This window comes from Salmo salar, chromosome 07, assembly GCF_965601325.2.
Source record: "Salmo salar chromosome 07, fSalSal1, whole genome shotgun sequence".
Lineage (NCBI taxonomy): Eukaryota > Metazoa > Chordata > Actinopteri > Salmoniformes > Salmonidae > Salmo > Salmo salar.
The window spans coordinates 49,407,206-49,426,854 of NC_138297.1; the positions used below are offsets into that span (position 1 = coordinate 49,407,206).

General features: G+C 41.1%; 1 protein-coding gene across 2 annotated transcripts; it reads left to right on the forward strand.

The window, feature by feature from the left end:
- The first annotated feature begins 13,768 nt into the window (after positions 1-13,768).
- LOC123743831 (uncharacterized) lies at positions 13,769-19,432 on the forward strand. Of its 2 annotated transcripts, XM_082977723.1 has the most exons (10): positions 13,769-14,015; positions 14,341-14,649; positions 14,916-15,081; positions 15,199-15,305; positions 15,831-15,971; positions 16,140-16,178; positions 16,409-16,744; positions 16,932-17,909; positions 18,079-18,447; positions 18,847-19,432. In XM_082977723.1, exons 1-10 carry the CDS (start codon positions 13,982-13,984, stop codon positions 18,855-18,857), a joined length of 2,490 nt encoding a protein of 829 aa, XP_082833849.1. In that variant the 5' UTR covers positions 13,769-13,981; the 3' UTR covers positions 18,858-19,432. The 2 variants fall into 2 exon arrangements, with proteins under 2 accessions (XP_082833849.1, XP_082833848.1); XM_082977722.1 differs by having other exon boundaries at positions 13,771-14,015; positions 15,831-16,178.
- The last annotated feature ends 217 nt before the right edge of the window (positions 19,433-19,649 follow it).

Here is a 19,649-nt window from a genome sequence, read left to right on the forward strand (position 1 = left end):
ATTGTGGTATTTTAGTTGGTTTTGTATTTCGCGCCGTGCGATTCCATTGGCTGTTGGCTAGGGGTTCCGCAGGCGGAACGGGGTTCCGCTAGCGGAACATCTGTCCTCAACAGGTTAATGTGAGTCTGGAAGGAGAGCTTACAGTCTAACCAGACACCCAGGTATTTGTAGTTGTCCACGTATTCTAAGTCAGAGCCGTCCAGAGTAGTGATGTTGGATGAGCGAGCAGGTGCGGGCAGTGATCGATTGAATAGCATGCATTTAGTTTTACCTGCGTTTAAGAGCAGTTGGAGGCCATGGAAGGAGAGTTGTATGGCATTGAAGCTCGTCTGGAGGTTAGTTAACACAGTGTCCAAAGAGGGGCCAGAAGTATACAGAATGGTGTCGTCTGCGTAGAGGTGGATCAGAGAATCACCAGCAGCAAGAGCAACATCATTGATGTATACAGAGAAGAGAGTCGGCCCGAGAATTGAACCCTGTGGCACACCCATAGAGACTGCCAGAGGTCCGGACAACAGGCCCTCCGATTTGACACACTGAACTCTATCAGAGAAGTAGTTGGTAAACCAGGCGAGGCAATCATTTGAGAAACCAAGGCTGTTGAGTCTGCCAATAAGAATGTGGTGATTGACAGAGTTGAAAGCCTTGGCCAGGTCGATGAATACGGCTGCACAGTAATGTCTCTTATCGATGGCGGTTATGATGTCGTTTAGGACCTTGAGCGTGGCTGAGGTGCACCCATGACCAGCTCTGAAACCAGATTGCATAGCGGAGAAGGTACGGTGGGATTCGAAATGGTCAGTAATCTGTTTGTTAACTTGGCTTTCGAAGACCTTAGAAAGACAGGGTAGGATAGATATAGGTCTGTAGCAGTTTGGGTCTAGAGTGTCACCCCCTTTGAAGAGGGGGATGACTGCGGCAGCTTTCCAATCTTTGGGAATCTCAGACGATACGAAAGAGAGGTTGAACAGGCTAGTAATAGGGGTTGCAACAATTTCAGCAGATAATTTTAGAAAGAGAGGGTCCAGATTGTCTAGCCCGGCTGATTTGTATTGGTCCAGATTTTGCAGCTCTTTCAGAACATCAGCTATCTGGATTTGGGTGAAGGAGAAATGGTGGGGGCTTTGGCGGGTTGCTGTGGAGGGTGCCGGCCGTTGACCGGGGTAGGGGTAGCCAGGTTGAAAGCATGGCCAGCCGTAGAGAAATGCTTATTGAAATTCTCAATTATAGTGGATTTATCAGTGGTAACAGTGTTTCCTAGCCTCAGAGCAGTGGGCAGCTGGGAGGAGGTGCTCTTATTCTCCATGGACTTTACAGAACCTTTTTGAGTTAGTACTACAGGATGCAAATTTCTGTTTGAAAAAGCTAGCCTTAGCTTTTCTAACTGCCTGTGTATATTTGTTCCTAACTTCCCTGAAAAGTTGCATATCACGGGGGCTATTCGATGCTAATGCAGAACGCCACAGGATGTTTTTGTGCTGGTCAAGGGCAGACATGTCTGGAGTGAACCAAGGACTATATCTATTCCTAGTTCTGCATTTTTGGAGTGGGGCATGCTTATTTAAGATGGTGAGGAAGGCACTTTTAAAGAATAGCCAGGCATCATCTACTGACGGGATGAGGTCGATGTCATTCCAGGATACCACCACCAAGTCGATTAGAAAGGCCTGCTCGCAGAAGTGTTTTAGAGAGTGCTTGACAGTGATGAGGGGTGGTCGCTGAGATGTCTTGAGTCAATAAGTATTCAAACACTTTGTCATGGCAAACCTAAATACGTTCAGCAGTAAAAATGTCCTTAACAAGTCACAGAATAAGTTGCATGGACCCTTTGGGAAATAATATTGTTTAACATTATTTTTGAATCCTATAACGCTAAAAGTAGCAGAGATCACAGTCTGGAACTTATGTATTGGCGTAAGGTATATTATGAGTTGCACCCACTTTGGCACTTCGAACACCGTCAATTTGTCGGGGTATGGACTATAAAAGGTGTCAAAAGCGTTCCACAGGGATGCTGGCCCATGTTGTCTCCAACGCTTCTCACACTTGTGTCAAATGGTCTGGATGTCCTTTGGGTGGTGGATCATTCCTGAAACACACAGGAAACTGTTGATCTTGAAAAACTCAGCAGGGTTGCAGCTCTTGACACACACAAACAAATGTGCATGGCACCGCCTACGATACCCCGTTCAAAGGCACTTAAATATTTTGTCTTGCCCATTCACCCTCTAAACGTCACACATACACAATCCATGTCTCAATTGTCTCAAGGCTAAAAAATCCTTCTTTAACCTGTCTCCTCTCCTTCATCTACACTGATTGATGTGGATTTAACAGGTGACATCAGTAAAGGACCAGAGATTTCACCTGGATTCACCTGATCATTCTATGTAATGACGTAAAAAAGTTCCTAATGTTTTGTACATTCAGAGTATTTCAGCAATCCTTCCACCAAAGGACCATTCTATGGAATATATTTAGTGAAAATCCCAAAGAGTTCTGAACTTCTTTGGTTCTAGTTTCACGAGGAATCACCCCTGTGCTTTGTCTGTCCACACAGGCCCACCAGTAGAGATACCAGTGTTTACTTTGGTTAGTGAGGGGAGGAGCATGGCTGAAGCCCAGAAGTTCTGCAGGGAGTACTACGATGAACTGGCCACCATCTTCAATGCTGAGGACCAGACAGCAGCTCTGAGAGCAGTGTCAGCACAGAGCCTCACTGACGCTGTCTGGGTCCACTCCCAATACCATGCCTTTTGGCCCAAACTGGGCTATTCGAATGCACCAAATGCAAAGTGTATTGTTCATGAACTTGTAAAAAAACTATGGGTTTTGAGAGAATGCACAAGTTCATGTAACTTTGTGTGCCAGAAAAGTAAGTTTATTTTGCATCCCTTCTCCCTACTACTCCAAAGTAACTTTAACACTTTACTTGAAGGGGGATAGTCATTCTTAACACCTTGGTAAAGTACATAGTACATTTCAAATAATGTCACCTTTATGAGTTACTGTATCCTTTGACAACCGTCTCGGTACATTTATTTAACATCAATGTCCGTGTCTTTTAGGGATTTTTTAAGACAATTGTGTGTTTTCTGACCTTAGGCACACAATCAAACTCAGAGCTTAAATACTACATGGGTCAAGGATCATTGACGTGGGAGGAGGCACAGGGAGCTTGCCGAGCCAATGGAGATGACTTAGCGAGCATCCTCACCCAAGAAGATTTTACAGCATTCCAAAGCATAACAGAGACACAGCAGTTTGAAATGTGGATTGGACTCTACTGGGAGACTTCTACCAGAATGTGGCAGTGGTCCAATGGGGACCCCTTTCCATACTGTGTGTCTGAGCCTCAACTGGGTGCTAGTAACTGCTGCTCCCTGACCCATAAGGGCCATGGACAGACTGAAAACGTCACCCTGGAGAAGATAGACTGCTCTCTGAAGGGACCGTTTCTTTGCACTGGAAGTAAGACTGACATCTTTTATTGAACACATAGAGAGAGGAAAAGGCAGGATTCAAAACTATTCTGACAAACCTATAGACACGTGTACTGGAGCCTGTGGCATTACCGCTAGACAAGCCAGGCCACAAGACTGCCATCTTATTGGGGTTACTATGGGTCATAAGACAGGGACAGGGATGGCATTTTAGCCCCAATAGGGTCCCACTGCAGCAAACGCTGTCACATGTCAGACACAGAGATGCTACATGTAGCCTACTCCATCCACCTCTCTCTCCCCACCTTTCAGATATATATGTGCTCATATGGTGTCAATTATAAAATAATAGTTCCATACTGGTAAACATAGAATACAGAGGCTTGCTACAACACAGTTCCAAAGTAATTTACAGCCTTTAAAGGACAGAAACATTTATTATTTATTGAAAATAAGGTGAACCTCATTTGAGTGGCTGTCCCATTTTACCAATCCTATGTCCCTCTAGAAAAGAGAATCAAGCAGACCATTGTAAGGATGTCTCTGAAATCTAACTCAGGAGCTGACCTCAATGACCCAGTGGTAAAGGAACAGATGTTGGAGCAGGTACAGTAGTCCTACATCTCCCACATCAGAAATCAATGTCATGCTCACTCATTTCACTCTTCTCATGATCAGGAATAGAAACTTGACATCACATAGTATTACATTTAGGATGCTGTATTAAAATGGGTGCTGCTGGCTTCATCTAATTTCTTCATATCTCATAGATCAGAAAGGAGTTTGCTAAGGACGGGAACTTCATCCTAGGCCTACGCTGGAGAGAACTGCCGAATGGAGATGTTTTTCGCAAAACAGTTGAACTTGGAAGCCCTGATGAAGGTAAACACTTTTTGGTGCTACAGTTATGAAAATGACCCTACTTTTGTTTAGTCTGTTTTTCAGAGTCCCTTGTACAGTGTGTTGTTAGGTTTTGCACCCACTGACAGTATGGAAATAAAGTAAGGTGTTCAGGAACTAGTTCCAGTGAGAGTCTTTGTACTGTTGTGTTTGTTTTCTAAGGTCAGTGTGGATCAGGATGAAGAGGACCAGCCATGATGATGCAGCAGGAGAGGCATGGAAGGTCGAAGGAAACCACATTATATATTATATACCTTATAATACGTAATAAAATATTATTTTTGTTAATGTTATTCAAGTTATGATAGTTCAATTTATGAAGGTAAAATATGAAGTCAATTTATATTAAGATTGATTTAGACTTTACAATGTTTTACTAATATAACATCAAATTATAATCTAAGATTTTTGTTGGTTTATGAATGTAATGTAATAATAATGTTTGTTGGACGTCAGGGCAATTTGATTAGAGAAGAGAAGAGGAGTAAAAAGGACATTTCAGTCAGGGACTTGCATTGTAATGAAAAATAATGTTACACACTCAATTATGGATGTGACTGTTGACATTCTTCAATAAAAGATGTTTGATTAGTGACATCAGTATTACCATTATTTTCAACCTCCAGCAAGAATGCTGAGATGGAGGCAGTAATCACAACAGAACTATGTAGAATTATGTACCAACATGCAAGTGGCAACCTTCATGGAATACTAAATATAGAGACACACACAGACAGACAGACTGTTGTGGGTGTGACAGAATGACAGTATGCACTTTATGAAGCTAATCAACATTTGTATATCATTACAGTTTTCCCTGGTGTCATGGTGTGTTGTGGCAGCTATTACAGTAAAACACAGACTCATGCATAGCAGGGGAGAGTTGTGGGGTTTTTGCCCTTATTCATGTAGTTCATGGCTGTTATACATAAATCAACTTGATAAACCAAGTCATCATGTAGGCCTAGTTATTTAGCAAATGCTTTTATCCAATTTGACATAGACCAGGAAGTAAAACCCACATCCTAACTACTTGTACCGTAGCACTAAACCCCAACCAAATAAGCTATCAGTATGGACTACAACATATCCATACCAGGAACTATGGGCTCTTGTACATCCAGAATTACATTACACTTTGTTTACACAATTGGGGATTAGCTTGCCATAACCCTGCAGGTACCACACAGAAAACAAAACCTTAATTACAATGCATTGGGCTGTAGGAAGATGACCTGCTTTGCCTGGCACTGGGAGAACTCACAGGTTACAAATCAAATCACATTTTAGCAGTCACATGCACCGAATACAGACCTTACAATGATATATTTGGTGTTTTCTTTGATTCTTTAACCACGTATCTTCATGTCTCGTCAATCAGAGGTCAGTGGATATTGTACTGAACCATGCTCTTTAGTGAAGCCCATGTCCAGTGGAAATAATAATGAATTGATTCCTATTTACCAAATGTACTGCAAATTATTGTCACAAATGTGAACTTGATACACTAACAGAAACGTACATTTTATCACACAACATAGATGTACTGTATTTCTAACACTGTATAAAGTCCACTGTAATAACAGAGAAAATACATTGGGTCTATTGGTCAGTGTTTGTTTATGTGGAGGGAGGGGTTGGAGCTGAAGTTTCAGCATCTCCTGGGTGTGTTCACCTGGTCAGCAGAGAGGGAGGAGAGAAACTCTATAAACTCATCTCTCTTTCCCCTGTCTCCCCATCTCACAACCAAACTCTGGGGAGGGAAGAGGACAGCTAACTGGGAAGGTGTGCCATCATTTCAAGCTGCATTAAACATTTTTGATGAATTGAAAACATCAAATGATTTTGCACTCTGTGCTTTTCTTTTAAGAGATACTCATATAACAACCTTTTGTAACTGTTTCGTACAGTATCTCTTTGAAATTATTTGAATGGAGCTCTTTGCTCTTTGCTTAATATTCTGACTAGAGGTCAAATCTAATATTAAATCCAAGTTTGTGAGTTTCTTATATAATATATATATATATATAACATTTAGAGATGAATATATGTTGAAATTAAAGCTCCATCACATCTTTAGACTTAGATTATAAATGTATTTGCTACTTTCAAAGTATGTGTTCGGTTAATCGAAGTGTATACCATGTCAATCAATCAATCAAATGTATTTATAAAGTCCTTTTTACGTGAGCCGAAGTCACAAAGTGCTGTACAGAAACCCAGCCTAAAACCCCAAACAGCAAGCAGTACTTGCAAATGGTGGTCCTGTTGTAATCACATAGCTGACACAACAATAACAATCACACAAGAAAACAAATGCAGATGTATAAGTGGAGTTGGGATGGTGAACTTCACCATTTTAGACCTTCAGCCTGCAGACAGTGGGAGCTACTGCTGTAGAGCAGAGATCTCTAGAGGGTTAAATAATCCTTTAGAATTCTACAGCCTGAAGGTAGTGAAAGGTACGTGTTGCACTTCATACTACTGGTTGGCAATGGATTTTGTTCATTGCAGATGTCACCATACAGTAGGAAGGAACATGAAGGGTTGATCAGCTTGTGTGTATTGTGAGGTGAACTAGGCAAATCTCTTTTCATGGTCAATGCTGTCTGTTCCTGAATGTGGCTTGAATCCTAACATTTTGTGTATGTATTGAATGTTTGAGCACACCTACCACCTCCATCAAAAAGGCGAAAGTCAACCATTTGTGTCTTGATATCAATGTATGAATGTTACATTTATGCCTCACTATTGTGTTCTTTCCCTAACAAAGTCTTGTACTGCTGGTAATGTCGTTTTGCTGGTGACTAGTGATGCTTTAACCTGTATCCCTTTCTGACGGTCTGTGTGGTGAAATACTTCCAGGTCACACAGTTTGCAACAGGGACCTTCTGGACGGATTGGATTTTCTGGGGAACAATTTTGAGAATCAGCCAATCGCAACCCAAAATGCAAGTCGGTGCAGGCAGGAATGCACCAATAATGACAAGTGCCAGTACTTTACATTTAACTGGAATGAGGCAGAAATTCGGTATAGGCTCAAAAAGATTATCCCCTTTTTAGATCAGCACCAGTCGTCTTGTTAATTTCTGATAACTACTACCACATTCTTTGTGATATTTATTCAACAGAAAGTGTTTCCTGAAGGCCTCAACTGGTGATCTGATGAACTCAACAATTACAATTCAGCACCTCCACAATTCAACATCAGGTTACTCCCTGAAAAACTGCAGTGGTAAAGGTGAGTAGGGACATGTACTAGATTCACATAGTATACAATACCTAATGAACAGAGAGGTAGATTTTGTTAATAGGCTCTAATAAACAGGGTAGCATCATTGTTACCAAAACTCTGTTACACTGTGTTTCTGTTTACATTACCTCTGTTGAAGGTGTAATTTAAGGTACTGTACATCATCAAGCAAGCACCAGAGTGCTCTAAGATAAACTTTAAACTACAAACCAACGATGTGTGAATTGAGTCTTTATTCTAGTGCAGTCAATGAAGAATATACAGTATATATAGAAGTCTACACCCTATGTATTTATTATTTTTACACATATTCATATAAAAAGACAGATTTTGGAAGGAGTTTGTGTTAATTTCTCCATGGCCCTGACACATGCTTTGTTGCTTTCATCAATTACATCTACATCTCTATATTACTCTGCTATGAAACAGTATGTCTTGCCTATATTTTAGAATAGATGGTAGAAGCTGAAGATGGTCATGTTTGCCAATCAACACAACAAGCAGTCTGATAAGCATTTCCTCTGTATTTTAAACAGTCACGTACTCAGCCAAGAAGTACAGCCTTGTCCCTGAGATGAAAAACTGGACCGAGGCACAAGAGTTCTGCAGACAGTACTACACAAATCTATCCATCATACACACAGAACAGGATTGGAAGGCAATTCAATCCACTCTGAGTCATTTCAATGGTGATGTGTGGATTGGGCTCCATAGACATAAACCTGATCCAGATGAAAAGTGGAGGAGGTCTGATTGGGAGGACTTGATGTTCTTAAACTGGGATGGTGACTTTGGCAGCCATCCCAACATTCACTGTGCCATTTCAGTTTGTTCTCGTTTTTGACAACAGTTGTGTGACACTTCATTACCCTACATGTGTCAATACGGTATGGGCTCTCTCTTTCAATCTATTAAAACCACTATTGTTTCCACTTCAAATCACTGGATGTCAGACCTCAAAATATCCCCTGTAATTGACTTCCTGGATATATTTATTATTAACTGTCTCATGAAATCTGATAAATCACAATGGAGCAACAGAGAAGGTGTATAAGTTGATAACCGAACCAAAGAACTCGACGGAGGCTGCAACTATCAACAAGGAGAACCGGCCAGTATCTGTAACCAGAAAGAGCAGGATGCCTTTGATCAGGTGACTAAAGGGATCACCTGGATTGGACTAAAGCATGAGAACAACACATAACATTTGTCCAGTGGGGAACCATTTCAGAAATGGGACAATCCAATGTGTTTGGGAGACAGAAACTGTGTAAAGCTGAACTATTAAGGAAAATGGACACCAGAAAATAGTTCTAAGTCATTTCCTGTGCGATGGGGGTAAGTTGAACCCTGTGAGAGTGTTATCAAACTCGTGTTGACAGTCAATCATATTTTATGACTAGGTTGTATAGAATCTCCCAAATAATACAAATGTAAATGTTTCATATAGAGTACATTGTTTTAGTATCATTGATCAACATGACAGGAAACAGGCACTTATTTGCATGTATTCTACTTCATTTTGACAGATGAACGTCTAAGTAACACCACCACCTCTACTTCAACTGGACCTCCCTCTACCAAGATGTCCACCTCACCACTATTAATGGACAGTCCACCACCTCACCACCTACCACTACTAATGGACAGTCCACCACCTCACCACCTACCACTACTAATGGACAGTCCACCACCTCACCAACTACCACTACTATTGGACAGTCCACCACCTCACCACCTACCACTACTAATGGACAGTCCATCACCTCACCAACTACCACTACTATTGGACAGTCCACCACCTCACCACCTACCACTACTAATGTACAGTCCATCACCTCACCAACTACCACTACTAATGGACAGTCCACCACCTCACCACCTACCTCTACTATTGGACAGTCCACCACCTCACCACCTACCACTACTAAGTTTATATTCCTATTGATCATATTAATAAACTCTGATGCTTGATTAAAATGGTGAGTGCTGCTGGCTTTATCTGGTTTGATCATATCTCATAGATCAGAAAGGAGTTTGCTAAGAACGCGAACTTCATCCAAAATGACCCTCCTCATGTTTAGTCTGTTGTTCAGAGTCCATTGTACAGTGTACTGTTTTGCATCCCATTGAAACTATGGAAATGAAGTAAGGTGTTCATTAACTAATTCCAGTGAGTCTTTGTACTGTTGTGTTTGTTTTCTAAGGTCAGTGTGGGTCTGGATGAAGAGGACCAGCCATGATGATGCATCAGGAGAGGGATGGAAGGTCAAAGAAAATCACATGACATGTTATATACCTTGCAATACATAATACAATGCTATTTTAGTTAATGTTATTAAAGTCAAATATGAAGCAAATTTATATTAAGATACATTTAAACGTTCCAATGAGTTACTATTGTAACATGAAATTATAATCTAAATGTTTTGTTGGTGTATGAATGTAGTGTAATAAAAATGTTTGTTGTACATTAGGGAAATTAGATTAGTGAAGAGAAGAGGAATAAAATGGACATTTCAGTGAGGGACTTGCATTGAATAATTCTTCACTCACTTATGGATGTAACTGTTGACATTCTTAAATAAAATATGTTTTAGTGACAACAGTATAACCATTATTTTCACCCTCCAGCAAGAATGGTGAGATGGGGGCACAAACCTCAGTCATCGGCTTCATCAATCAGTGCATCAACGATGTCATCCCCACAGTGCCCATGCATGCATATCCCAACCAGGTGCCATGGATTACAGGCAGCATCTGCATTGAGCTAAAGGCTAGAGTTGTCACTTTCAATGAGTGGGACACTAAGAAGATATCCCGCTATGCCCTCTGGCGAACCATCAAACAAGCAAAGCGTCAATACAAGATTACGATTGAATTCTACTACACCGGCTCTGATGCTCGTCGGATGTGGCAGGGCTTGAAAACTATTACGGACTACCAAAGGAAACCCAGATGCGAGCTTCCCAGTGACGCGAGCCTACCAGACGAGCTAAATGCCTTTTATGCTCGCTTCGAGGCAAGCAACTCTGAAGCATGCATGAGAGCACCAGCTGTTTTGGACGACTGTGTGATGATGCTCTCGGTAGAAGATGTAAGCAAGACCTTTAAACAGGTCAACATTCACAAAGCCGCGGGGCCAGACAGATTACCAGGATGTGTACTCAAAGCATGCTCGGACCAACTGGCAAGGGTCTTCACTGACATTTTCAACCTCTCCGAGTCTGCAATACCAACATGTTTTAAGCAGACCACCATAGTCCCTGTGCCCAAGGAAGCGAAGGTAATCTGCCTAAATGATTACCGCCCCAGGGCACACACGTCGGTAGCCATGAAGTGCTTTGAAAGGCTCGTCATGGCTCACATCAACAGCATACTCCCTGATACCCTAGACCCACTTCAATTTGCATACCGCCCCAACAGATCCACAGTTGACGCAATCTCAATCGCACGCCACACTGCCCTTTCCCACCTGGACAAAAGGAACACCTGTGTGAGAATGCTGTTCATTGACTACAGCTCAGCATTCAACACCATAGTGCTCACCAAGCTAAGGACCCTGGGACTAAACATCTCCCTCTGCCGACAGCTGCACCATCGAGAGCATCCTGACCGGTTGCATCACCGCCTGGTATGGCAACTGCTCGGCATCTGACCATAAGGCGCTACAGAGGGTAGTGCGTACGGCCCAGTACATCACTGGGGCCAAGCTTCCTGCCATCCAGGACCTATATACTAGGCGTGTCAGAGGAAAGACCAAAATATTGTCAAAGACCCCAGTCACCCAAGTCATAGTCTAGGACCAAAAGGCTCCTTAACAGCTTCTACCCCCAAGGCAAAAGACTGCTTAACCAAATGGCCACCAAACTATTTAGATTGACATTTTTACACTGCTGCTACGCTGTTTATTATATATTCATAGTCACTTCACCCCTACCTTTTTATTTAACTAGGCAAGTCATGTACAAATTACCTCGACTAACCTGTACCCCCGCACATTGACTCAGTACCGGTAGCCCCTGTATATAGCGTCGTTATTGTTATATTATTGTGTTACTATTATTTTTTACTTTTTCTTGAACTGCACTGTTGGTTAAGGGCTTATAAGTAAGCATTTCACCGTAAGGTCTAAACATGTTGTATTCGGCGCATGTGTCAAATAAAGTTTGATTTGATTTGAAATCACATCAATGAAGAATTGTGTGCCCACATCCAAGTGGCAGCCTTCAGGGAACTGTAAGTATTGAGACAGACAGACAGAGACAGTTGTGGGTGTGACAGTATGACAGTATCCATGTTATGAACCTAAGCAACATTTGGATGTTATTTGAATTTCCCCTGGTATCATGGTGTGTTGTGGCAGCTATTACAGTCATAAACACAGGCTCATGGATAGCAGGGGAGGGGTGTGGGGTTCTTGCCCTTATTCATGTTGTTGATGGCTGTTACATATTAATCAACTTCATAACGAAGTCATCATGTAGGCCTAGCAAACGCAATTATCCAAATCGACATAGAGACAAGGAAGTAAAACCATATCCTAATGTATCTACTTGTACTGTAGTGCTGAAATCCACCAAAATAATCTGTATGGACTACAACATTTCCATACCAGGAACTATTGGCTTTTGTACATACAGAATTACATTGCACTTTGTTAACACAATTGGGGATTAGGCTACCATAACCCTGCAGGTACCACATAGAAAACAGGACTTCATTTACAATGCTTTGGGATGTTGGAAGGTGACCTGCTTTGCCTGGCACTGAGAGAACTCATTAACACAGGTTACAATGATATCTTTGGTGTTTTCTTTGTTTCTTTAACCACATATCTTCATGTCTCATTAATCAGAGGTCGTGGATATTGTACTAAACCAGGCTCTTTAGTGAAGCCCATGTCCAGCGCCAATAATAATGGATTGATTCCTATTTACCAAATGTACTGCAAATTATTGTCACAAATGTGAACTTGATACACTAACAGAAATGTACATTTGATCACACAACATAGATGTACTGTATTTCTACACTGTATAAAGTCCACTGTAATAACAGAGAAAATACATTGGGTCTATTGGTCAGTGTTTGTTTATGTGGAGGGAGGGGTTGGAGCTGAAGTTTCAGCATCTCCTGGGTGTGTTCACCTGGTCAGCAGAGAGGGAGGAGAGAAACTCTATAAACTCATCTCTCTTTCCCCTGTCTCCCCATCTCACAACCAAACTCTGGGGAGGGAAGAGGACAGCTAACTGGGTAGGTGTGCCATCATTTCAAGCTGCATTATACATTTTTATCCTGATCAAAGAAAAGCACAGTGTTTCAATTTAAGAGGTAATAATTCAGATATGTTTAGCACCTTTTATAACTTACTGCTTGAAATGATTTGAATGGTGCTCTTTGCTTAGTATTCTGTGTATTTTTATGAAGTTGAGACTGACACACTCTCTACACTCTTAAAGTGTCAGACATTTGCCCGAAATGCCAGATAGGCCCACATGGCTAAAAGTGGACCAGCCCATCGAACTTGTTTTTGTTAATGTTGTGGAAAATGATCACTATCTGTCTAATAATGGGGTCCTCAAGGTAAAAAATAATGGGCCAGTTTCAGGACATCAAAGAAAAGGGCCCGTGTTTTAGAAATGAATACTGGTCCCAGTCCGCCCCTGCACTCTTAGAAAAAAGGGTTCCAAAAGGGTTCTGCAGCTGTCCTCATAGCAGAACCTTTTGAATAACCGTTTTTGTTCATAGAATAATATTTTACTCTGTGAAATGGTTCCACTTGGAACCCATATGGCTTATTCAAAGGGTTCTCCTTTGGGAACAGTCAAAGAACCTTTTCAGGTTCTAGATAACTTTTTTCTAAGTGTAGAAGTCAAATCTAATGTTTGATAACAGTGTGAGTCAAAACATATATTATGCATATCATAGAAATTGTGGAAATCAGTAGATAGATTTAGAGAGACTTGAGACATGCTTTTAAATCTCATCACATTTACCTCAAATTATACTATATTTTTTTCTTCTTTCAAAGTGCATGTTTGGTTAATCAAAGTGTATTCCATGTAGTGTTTCCATAGAGTAACTGTGATGCTACTTTGGTAGTCAAATCACCTTATCATCACTTTGTCATTTTGTTTAACTGGAAAGGTACAACACTGCTTGTTAACTCTCAGAAGGAAATTGTGCACATTAGTTCAGACATTGAAAAAAAACTTAGACAAAGACAATTCTTTCTTAGATATTTTTCTTCCACATGAAATCTTTCAAACAGGTCTGGATTGATAAATGATTGTGTTTTAACATTTGTTCACAACAACAATGCTTCTCTTGAGTTACAATATAAGGGTTGGGAGCATTAAACCATAATCTCTTCACAGTGGCCATGATTCAGCCAGCACTTCCACTCCTGCTACTGGGTAAGAGATCAGATGGGATGAATATTCCTCTCTTGGTATTATAAACCAACCTGCTATGACTTATCTAGTTGACCATGTATTCAAAGTAGTTGGGTAGTGGTTCAGAACCTGTCAACATCTATTTATGTACAATGAGCTTCAGTTTAGCAACATTTAAGATGACATCTACAGAACTCTCTCCTTGAGTTGACACAGAATTTTAGTACAGTGATTATGAAGTTGAAATGCTAGTCCTAAGGTTGATGTCGGTGTCACAATCTAAACAGAGAAAGAGACTGACCACCCCAAAAATAACATCTTTCTGATGTGACATTTATCCCCACAGCAGCCATGTCCTCACCAGTGTTTGGGACTGAGATATCAGTACTAGAGGGAACCTCTGTTACCCTTGTCTGCACATACCATTTGGATAAAAAGCTTGAGACATGCTGGGGCAGAAGTTGTGGAAGTTTTCCGTTTACTGATCCCATAAAGGAAAATAAATCCAAATATAAAATTAACGCTGAAGTTGGAAGAGTGAATCTCACAATTTTAAAGCTACAGCCGAGAGACCGTGGGAGCTATTGCTGCAGAGTCAAGATCCCTGGATGGTTCAATGATCTTAAACAATTCTACAGCCTGAGGGTAGTCAAAGGTAAGTGTTGCTCACTTCATAATACAGGTTATCAATGAGTTTTGCTCAGTGCAGATGTCACGTTACAGAAGGAAGGAACATGAAGGTTTAAAGTCTTCATCTCCATGTATGAATGTTGTATTAGTGCATCACTATTGTGTATCAGTTTGTTCTCTCACTACCAAAGTCTGCACTACTGGTAATATCCTTTTGCTACCTAGTTGTACTTTATCCTGTGTCCCTTTCTGATGGTCTGTGTGGTGAAATACAGTATGTCTTGGTTACAGGTTGTGTGAGGGACCTACTGGACGAAGTCCATTTTCTGGGGAACAATATTGCGAATCAGCCATTTACAACCGAAAATGCAAGTCAGTGCAGGCAGGAATGCACCAAAAATGACACGTGCCAGTACTTCACATTTGTTGATGAAAATGCAGGAATAGAAGTCCACAGGTACATGCTCAAAAATTATCTTTATTATGCTTGGGCAAATAAAGGCAGCAATATCATTTTTGAATCGGCACCATTCGGATAACTACTACCACATTCTTTGTGATATTTATCTGACAGAAACAAATGTTTCCTGAAGGCCTCAACTGGTGATACGCCCGAAATTACAATACAGCACCTCCAACATGCAACCTCAGGCTACTCTCTGAGAAACTGCAGTGGTAAAGGTGAGTACATACAATGACATGATTTGATTCATAATTTGTTCTGGCCATTGAATATCTAGCCAATATCTAAAAACCACAGAGGTAGACTTTGTTAATAGGCCCTCAAACTAGATAACAGACATGGATATCAAACTTTGTCATGTTGTGTTTCTGTTTATTCCATCATCTCTGTTGAAGGTGTAACTTATTGAACGTCATCAATCAAGCATCAGAGCTCTTAAAAAAGAGCCTTTACAGACCAATGACGTGTAAAGTCTATATTCTGTATTCTATTGAATACTATGCAGTACTATCACTAATATGGATTCACTTTTAGTCATTGATGCGGAGTACACATCTATATTCATAAAACAAATTGGTTGGCGGTTTGAATAAGTTTGTAAATGTATGAATTTGCCTCTGTCACGTCTATATTACTCTGCTATCAAACATTGTGTTGCCTTTATTTTAGAATAAATAGTGGAAGCTAAAGATGGTAATGTTTTCCAATCAACACAACAAGCATTTTCTCTGTATTTCAAACAGTCACCTACTCAGCCAAAAAGTACAGCCTTGTCCTTGAGGAGAAAAACTGGACCGAAGCACAAGAATACTGCACAAAACACTACACAAACCTGGCCATCATACGCACAGAAGAGGATTGGAAGGCAATTCAAGCCTCTTTGGGTAATTTCAGTGGTGATGTGTGGATTGGGCTCCATAGGTCTGGTCCAACTGAAAAGTGGAAGTGGTCTGATGGAGAGGACTTCATGTTCTTTAACTGGGAAAAAGGTTTTGGTGTCCACGCTAAGGGTCATGACTGTGTCTTTTCCCTTTCATCTCATTGGCAACCAGTGGATTGTGCAGCTCAAAGACAGTATATGTGTCAACGAGGTAAGGACTGTGTCTTTTTATCAATAGAAAATCCAACTGGTCATTTAACAAATGGGATTGATGATTGCACAACAATCAATCAATAATACTGTATTCTTCATCTAATCAGATCTCAAGCACTTTATTAATTAGGTTAAGACCTGTGACTTCCGGGTTTATTTCTTATTGTGCGAAGTCATTAACTGTCTCATGAAATCTGATGTGTCACTTTTCACCTTCCCTCCTGTAAGTTCATCATGGTAATGGAACAACAGAGAAGGAGTATGAGCTGATGCCTGGGCCAAAGACTCAGCAGGATGCTGAGACAGACTGCAGGACAGTTGGCAGATTACTGGCGAGTATCTGTAACCAGAAAGAACAGGAAGCCTTTGATGAGTTGACTACAGAGGCCACCTGGATTGGACTTGAGCACAACAAAAACAACACACTATGGGAATGGTCAAACGGAGAACCATTTCAGCAAAGGGAACTTACCTGGGGAGATGGAAACTGTCAACAGCTGAACTCAGACAGAAAATGGACTCCAAAAGATTGCTCTAATCAAAGTGCTTTCCTTTGCTATGGAGGTGAGTTCAACATTGTAAGAGTGTTTTCAAACTTTTCAAACAGTCAGTGATATGACTAAGTTGTATATAATATCCACAAAGAAAATCCTAGTTTACTAGGATTACATTGTTTTTGTATGAATGATAAAAATGACAAGAAATTTCAAAATGTACTTAAATGTATATGTATTCTACTTCATTGTGACAGATGAACGTCCACTTAACACCACTGGGGATTTGATCATTCCTGTTACCCCTGAAACCACCAGCCCTACTTCAACTGGACCTCCCTCTATCAAGACGTCCACCACAACACCTACCACTTTACTACCTACTACTACAATTGGACAGTCCATCACCTCACCAACTACCACTACTATAGGACAGTCCACCACCTCACCAACTACCACTACTAATGGACAGTCCATCACCTCACCACCTACCACTACTAATGTACAGTCCACCACCTCACCAACTACCACTACTAATGTACAGTCCACCACCTCACCAACTACCACTACTATAGGACAGTCCACCACCTCAACAACTACCACTACTAATGTACAGTCCATCACCTCACCACCTACCACTACTAATGTACAGTCCATCACCTCACCAACTACCACTACTAATGTACACTCCACCACCTCACCAACTACCACTACTAATGTACAGTCCATCACCTCACCAACTACCACTACTAATGTACAGTCCACCACCTCACCAACTACCACTACTAATGTACAGTCCATCACCTCACCAACTACCACTACTAATTTACAGTCCACCACCTCACCAACTACCACTACTAATGTACAGTCCATCACCTCACCAACTACCACTACTAATGTACAGTCCACCACCTCACCAACTACCACTACTAATGTACAGTCCATCACCTCACCAACTACCACTACTAATGTACAGTCCACCACCTCACCAACTACCACTACTAATGTACACTCCACCACCTCACCAACTACCACTACTAATGTACAGTCCACCACCTCACCAACTACCACTACTAATGTACAGTCCACCACCTCACCAATTACCACTACTAATGGACAGTCCACCACCTCACCAACCTCAACTTCCAGTGGACAACTGACCTCATTAGGTCCCACCTCCCCAGACAGGAATTCCACACCCTCCCCCAGTTTTACAACTTCTCCACTCCATCCTGGTGAGTGTCAGACAAGGTGCTACATTCTGTACCAATCTGCACAAAGGTTTACAAGTGACAGTTGTTGGGTTTTTAATGACAGACAAGTCCTTGAGAGAATTTGTGGTTCTGTGTTAGTGCACTTCCATTAACATGTGTGCAATTTCATGTTTGTGTCTTGTCCATGCAGATTACCTGCACTACTTCAACGAGTCCAAGAGTTGGATCAATGCCCTGAAGTTCTGTAAAAGTCATCACTCCAACCTGGTACACATCACCAACCAGACTGTGCAGACTGACTTGACCCAGCTCCTGGCTAATGTGGAGCTGCCATGTGGGGGGGTGTGGATTGGTCTGGAGCGGTCCATCTTTGAGTGGAGCGCCCCCTGGCTGTGGACCAGTGGGGATGTTGATAAGGTGGTGAAGTACAAAGAGTGGCACAGCTGCTTCCCTCTCAACCCCATCAATTACCACTGTGGTAAGATGGTCCGGGTTGACAACGGAGAACTGAAGTGGCTGGATGCTTCCTGTCATCAGGAATTACCCTTCATCTGTCAAGGTGCGTTGCTTAACTTTGGAGCTCCTTTTTTGGGTTTGTTCAGTGGGGTGGAACATTCAGAACGTTGCAGATAGACAATTATTACTTAGAAGTGTCATGGTTTACTGCGAAATAGAGATTTAAATCTCTATTTCGCAGCTTTATGCATTGAATTATGTTATGCAATGCTCTCATTATACCTCCCTATTGAGGCTCAACATACATCCCAGACACCCCCTCTCTACTGCTGGCTACTATCTGAATTTCTCTTTTCTCCCTTTATCTCCCTCCCTTTAACAGAGTCTAGAATCACTCTACTAGTAATAGTCTTTAGAATGAGCCAAAACATAATGACAAGGCCTGGTCATATAAGATACTGTACATTGATGTCCTCTAATCCTGTGTATGATGTTTCAACAGATCTCCACTAGAGGGCTCTCCGTGTCATTATGGACAGTCTGCAGACAGACACCACACTGATCTGCCAGAAAGACTACCACCTGGTCTGGAAGGAAACTGCATTTCAATTCATTATATTATTACACTACGATTACTAACATTATTACTACTTTTACTTATTACTATAATCTCTATTACATGAAATTGGGTCCTGTGTGGCTCAGTTGGTAGAGCATGGTGTTTGCAACGCCAGGATTGTGGATTCGATTCTCACGGGGGACCAGTACGGAGAAAAAAAATGTATGAAATGTATGCATTCAGTACTGTAAGTCACTCTGGATAAGAGTGTCTGCTAAATTACTAAAATGTAAATGATATTGCTTAATGATATTCTACTTACATATACAAACTCATAAGCATTGTTATTTGACCTATAATTTACTGTAATACTTTAACTGTTTAAAAATAGAGTAAAGAAATGTAAAGTAAAAGTTATTAACTGAAAATGTAGTATAACTCCTGTGTGATCTGTACTTTTTGACAACGCTATTTAGTTAGAATGTAATTGTTATTTTGTACTTTCTGCATAAACATCCATTTAGCATTTGATCAGTGTGGAATTTCATTCTTCATAGAAAGTGCATTGAGTGATGAATCAAAAGCAATTAAAATGGTCATAATGTAACCTTATTATTTGAGAGGAATTAAGTGGTGTCTAGTCTAAATCGACTTTATGATTATTTTCAGCAGGACTGAAGGAGTCCATCTCAACTGTGTGCAACAATGAACCTGGTATCTCAGAAAACAACTTTTCATGGGGGCGA

What these genes read in the sequence shown, in the direction of transcription:
- LOC123743831 (XM_082977722.1), top strand. Translation starts at nt 13,982, where the DNA reads ATGATTCAGCCAGCACTTCCACTCCTGCTACTGG. An exon ending in ACTTCCACTCCTGCTACTGG is followed by an intron (nt 14,016 to 14,340) that starts GTAAGAGATCAG and finishes TTATCCCCACAG; the next exon opens with CAGCCATGTCCTCACCAGTG. An exon ending in TGCTTTCCTTTGCTATGGAG is followed by an intron (nt 16,745 to 16,931) that starts GTGAGTTCAACA and finishes TCATTGTGACAG; the next exon opens with ATGAACGTCCACTTAACACC.